The following is a 5,716-nucleotide window of genomic DNA, read 5'->3' as shown; positions in this document are numbered from 1 at the left end:
AGGTCAATCTGATGTCTTGATTCTTCAGATCAAGTGTAGTATATTTGAATCCACCCAAACTTCTGGAACTAGTTCATAAATTCTCTTAGGAAACATCCTTTACTATATGCTTTACTTATCAAGGGATACTGAAATCTTTACTGTTTTAAAGAGTTTTATTTAGGGCATAAAACCCAACATATGTTGCATTTTCTGTCGCCATTCAGGGGGAGCTCTTTGATAAACTTCTAATTTTCTTAGGGTGACAATTTGACATGGATTATGCTCAATGAAGGGGGAGAAATACTTATCCTTTGTGTGTAAAGTGGTAGTGGTGCATTTGTTGTTTGGTTGTTTAAAGTGTTTGCTTTTCTGTTTGTTTAGACTTTGTTATATTTTGATGGTTGCTTTGTTTCGCACTGGTATTGTTGTCATTGACCATAATTTGTCAAGGGGGAGATTGTTAGAACTATTATTTTCTATAGTGACAAATTATGTCCAGTAGCATTCCAGTTGCGTCTGGGACTCGTAGTGTTTTGTCTGGGGTTCGTACTGTTAGTGTTAGTCCACGTCAGCAAAGATATTTTAGGTTTTAATTGTTCAGATGGTAACAGCTGTCTATTTCAGGTTTCTTGGTTTAGCTGGATATAAATGCGATTTCTGGGTATTTTGTTGACAAACTTTTGATCGGAGATTTGGGATTACGTTTTTTTCGTCTTGTTTCTTCTCTATGTTCCATGGCAGGTCAGATCTTGGAGCTTGAGGATGTTCATCAATGGCGGAATGATCTGAATCTAGAATTGCTGAGTTCAAACTGAAGGGAGTTCAGTGTCATCTTCATCATCAGATCTGAAGGGATTTCAGGTTGAAGACATGTTGAAGAAGAGCTCAGTTGCAGCACAAGGGATTGTGCATTAACAATCAGTGTTCTTGATTGTTGTTGGTAATTCATTACTAATTGTTGTTAAGGTTGTATTTGATTCCTTTAGAGAGAATTGGAAATTGTAATATGAACCTTTGAGAATTAGTGGATGAATTTACCCTGGTTCGGGGAACCCAAGCACTAGCCGCCTAGAATAGTTTCTAGGGCTGGTGAAGCTTGTAAAATTCTGGTGTTGAATCTTTGATTTTGTTCTTTTTATATTCAAGCTTAAATCAAGATAAAATCAATCTAAATATGAAAAAGATAGGTTAGACAAGAACTTGGGCTTACAATAATCATTAATTAAATATTAAAAAATTAATATTTCCTATTTTGCTAATTTTGTTATTCTCTATATTCCTAAAATATATAAAACTATTAATAGAAATAAAAAATTTATACATAGAATTATTATTTAAAAAATAACACACTAAAAAAACTAACAATACTTTTTTTTTTTTATAAAAATTATTTTAAAGATTAAAAAGAAAAAAAAATGTATATTTATCTTTTAATAAAATTTCTTCAAACTACAATTCTAAATTGCATTACCGAGAACAAAAAAAAATAATTTTAAGCTTTAAGCCTTAATACATATAAAATGTATAAGATTTTTTCTAAACCTAAAATCTTTAATTTCATAATAATTAACAATCATTTATATGTTTTTATTTTTTAAAAAATACTTAAGCTTACCAAAACCTATAAGAACAAAATCAATGAAGAAAATTCTAACAAAGAAACTGAACGAAGAAAAAAGGTGTCATAAACATTATTGAATAATGGCAGTTGCCAACACAAGAATTTCAGCACAAAAAATTATACTTGACCCCTAGACAAGATTATCATCTTCCAATCCTAAGAATATAAATAATGAACAACACCTCATTAGTTATTCTAGGAGAATGATGCATGGTAATGTCAAAAAAATTATTAGATAATAATAATATTTCTCTAACAATGATACCCTAAGTAAGAACTAAGATGTATTGTAGTGTTTTATTTTTAAGAGCATGAATAATATTAAGACAATTAGATTTCACAATCAAGCTCTTATTCTCCTAATAAAAAGAAACACATTAATATACATGTAAATGATTCTTAGTTTTACGATAATAAATTATTAATAAACTCACAATTTCATAAAATAATAAAGTAGTAATTTTAATTAATTTTTAAAAATAATTTATAATTTTTTCAAACTATTGGTTGTAATTATTATTTCCAATTTTATAAAAAATAATTACAATTTTTTTCAAAAAAATAATTGTTGGAAACTTACCATAAAAGGTTATTAGATTGTTACCTTATTAATTTTTTTTAGTGTCCGGTATTACCCATTAAGAAGTGTTCCATAGATATATAGATAGATAGATAGATAGATCGATAGATTGTTAACTATATAATAATTAATATTAAAAAATTAATAAAAAAGTAGAAAAAATAGAAGAAAAAAAATGAGTGCTTAATAAAAAAGTAGAAAAAATAGAGAAAAAAGAATGAGTACTTTAAAGTATTTTTAGCCCATCACGTCACCGCCTCATATTTTTTTTTATGTATATAGATATATAGATTGTGCTCCAATACACAAGATGTATAATAAAAAAAATAATTATATTAATGATAATTTAATATTTTATTGAGAATATAAAAATTAAAATTTTTATTCTTTTATTATTTAAATAATATTAATATGATAAAGTATATAGTTTATTAAAAGTCAATAAATCATACTAATTAGGGATATTATTGAAGATTAAAATATAGTACTTATTGTATGTTAAATTTTATACAATATTATATCTTAAGTTAAATTTAATATAATTTTTTAGCTTAGAGTCATATTTATCATACTTTTTTTGAAATAAAATCACCATCTTTATTAATTGCAATTCATAGTGATTACATGATTAAATTTGGAGTAACATCACTACTCCTGATAACACGATCGGCCTCGAGCTAAGAAGTGAGCAACACTATTTGCAGAACGTCTAATAAAATTGACAGAAACATCTCTCAAATCATTTTAACATCATCTTACAATCAGAAATAACACTTCCAAAGTATGAAACCATAGGAAGAGAACTACGTAACGCTTGCACCACTATAAGACTATTAGTTTCAGTGACAACCTCCTTCCAATCCTTTGCCTTAATCCAACTCAGCGCCTCCTTAACACCTAAGGTTTCTACCATTTCGGGGTACAGCACTCCTGAACGACAGCAGCTAAACGCCTCCACCAACGCACTAGTTTCGTCTCTAATTACCCCCGCGAAGCTATAAGTTCCATTATCTGAAAAAAAAAATAGCAGCATCAACGTTAATCTTCAAGGTATTAACAGCTGGTTTGATCCATGTTTCATCACCATCTACATCTGTAAGGAAAGCACCAGTGGGAATCATAGTTGTATCTTGAGCTCGAGTCCAATCTGTGAGGAGGACTTTAGCTAAATGAACAACGCTCTCAACCGTGGGAATTTTCTTAGACCAAACTAATTCATTACGATGCCTCCATATCGCCCTACACGTCATTGCAACTAGCCTTCGTTTTTCCTCATCTACCTGTTGTAGGACCGAAGCAAACCAGTTGGCAAAAGAACCAACTACTGTCAAATTAACACCAGCAACCAACTGTTGCCAACATGCCTTGGCAAAAGAGCAATCCACCAGGCTATGGTAGATTGTTTCATCAGTTTCTTTGCACACAGGGAAAACGGCATCAACCGGCACATGTCTAGAGCGGAGTCTTGTTTTTGTCGGCAAACAATTAGTAGCAGCCTATCGTAAAAAGTCTTTCACTTTTGGGGGAACACTTAGCTTCCAAAGAGTATTCCAAAACATTGAATTATCATCCCGTGCCCCCAATTCTTTGCTCACTTACAAGAACTTATAAACTGATTTGACTGAAAAATAGCCCGAGCTTTCCCAACTCCAATACCAAGCATCACATAAACGACTTGAAGACAAGGAAATGCTAAGAATCAAATTAGCATCCCTTTCAGTAAACAAATCATGCACCAAGTCAATATCCCAAGCCAGTGAATCAGTTTCCATAAGCGCTTTAACATTCTGATCAACAAGAGCAGGATTAATAAAAGTTACCCTTGGATTATCATCATCTAAGAGCCACGGATCCAACAAGACATTAATCCGAGAACCATCACTAACTCTACACCTGGCCCCTTTTCGAACAATCCCTTGAGTTTCATAAATGCTACGCCAGACAAAACTTGGATTGCTACCTAACTCTGCATTTAAAATTGTACCATTGCGGTAGTACCTAGCTTTAAAAAGCTTACTGACGAGAGAGTCCAAATGACTAAAAAGTCTCCATCCTTATTTACAAAGCAAACTCAAGTTAAAGTCTCTCAGATTTTGAAATCCCATACCACCTTTAGACTTATGCACCGTCAATCTATCCCACTTTTTCCAATGGATGCCTTTGTTATTTTAAGACGATCGCCACGAAAACTTACACATCAATTGCTCCATCTCATTACAAGTTTTCACAGGGAACAAGAAAAGATTCATTGCATAACTAGGAAGAGATTGGGCAATAGTTTTTATGAGCAATTCCTTCCCTACTCGAGAAAGCAATCTTCCTTCCCAACCTTGAATCCTTTTCCGTATTTTTTCCTCCAAGAACCCAAGTAAGGTCGTTTTATTACGCCCCAAAATATTTGGCAGCCCCAAATATGTGCTATCATCACCTGCCTCATTAACTCCCAACATAGAGCAAAGTCGTTGTCGCACCCCACTACCAGTATTAGCACTAAAAAGGATAGAGGACTTCTGCAAATTAACTTGTTGTCCTGAAGCCTTTTGGAAAATTCGAACAACTCAATCATATTTGTAGCGCTATCCTCAGATGCTTTACGAAACACATAACAATCATCATCAAAGAACATGTGTGATAACACAGGAGCCTTTCTAGAAACTTTACAACCCAGAATCTTCCCCAACCGTTCATAGTATCTTATCAATGTTGAGAATCCTTCTACACACAGAAGAAACAGATAAGGTGAAAGAGGATCACCCTGTCTTAAACCTCGTGTAGGAATGATAGGCCCAATTTCATGACCCCCAGATCTGATAGTGTAGGAGATAAAACTAACACATTGCATTATCAGCTTAACCACTAGCTCATCAAATCCCAACCTCCTCAACATAGCCTGTAAAAAGCCCCACTCAACCCGATCATAAGCTTAGCTCATGTCCAACTTAAGTGCCATAAACCCTTCCTTCTGTTGGGTTTTATGCCCTAAATAAAACTCCATTTCAATATAATCCATTTTATTTAACATCAATAAGGAAACAGAAGTATTTTAAATTCATTTGTGTATGTTTTGGTTCATCTTGTCAATTGCTTGTCTATTTGATTTATAAATTCATCTGAAACCCTTTTCACATACTTGATCATGTTTATTGTGTTGTCAATGTTGGAAATTATTTTACCAGGATCTTAGATCTACTCACAAGTATGTTTATTAACACCCTAAATATGAACTTTCAAAAACGATGAAATAAACACATATAAAGTTTAGGAAACCTTACATTGGGTGCAGCGGAATATAATGACTCCTTCCGTTCAGATATCTAGCCCTTGATTCCTTTCTGTAGCAGAGCATTATCAATATCTGAACCTGGATCTCTTTCTCTGATTCTTTAGTGCTGAAAGTCTTTCTTCACGATCTTCCTCACTATGGTTGAGGTATCACTTGCTGTGTGTGGGCACTACTCTTACACTAAGAATTTCGAAATTTGAGAGGGAAGAAAGAGAGAGGGAGTGGTCGGCCAGATAGGGAGAGAGAAGGC

General features: G+C 33.0%; 1 protein-coding gene across 1 annotated transcript; it reads right to left on the bottom strand.

The window, feature by feature from the left end:
- Window positions 1-2,922: 2,922 nt before the first annotated feature.
- Window positions 2,923-5,070, bottom strand: LOC115713555 (uncharacterized). The gene is made up of 4 exons (XM_061113686.1): window positions 4,692-5,070; window positions 3,783-4,236; window positions 3,268-3,647; window positions 2,923-3,194 (listed from the first exon to the last, which is right to left on the bottom strand). The coding sequence occupies exons 1-4, from the start codon at window positions 5,068-5,070 to the stop codon at window positions 2,923-2,925; spliced, it is 1,485 nt and encodes a 494-aa protein (XP_060969669.1).
- Between the last annotated feature and the right edge of the window lie 646 nt (window positions 5,071-5,716).

Source organism: Cannabis sativa, chromosome 4, assembly GCF_029168945.1.
Source record: "Cannabis sativa cultivar Pink pepper isolate KNU-18-1 chromosome 4, ASM2916894v1, whole genome shotgun sequence".
Taxonomy (NCBI): domain Eukaryota; kingdom Viridiplantae; phylum Streptophyta; class Magnoliopsida; order Rosales; family Cannabaceae; genus Cannabis; species Cannabis sativa.
This window is presented reverse-complemented; position numbering and strand designations above follow the sequence as displayed.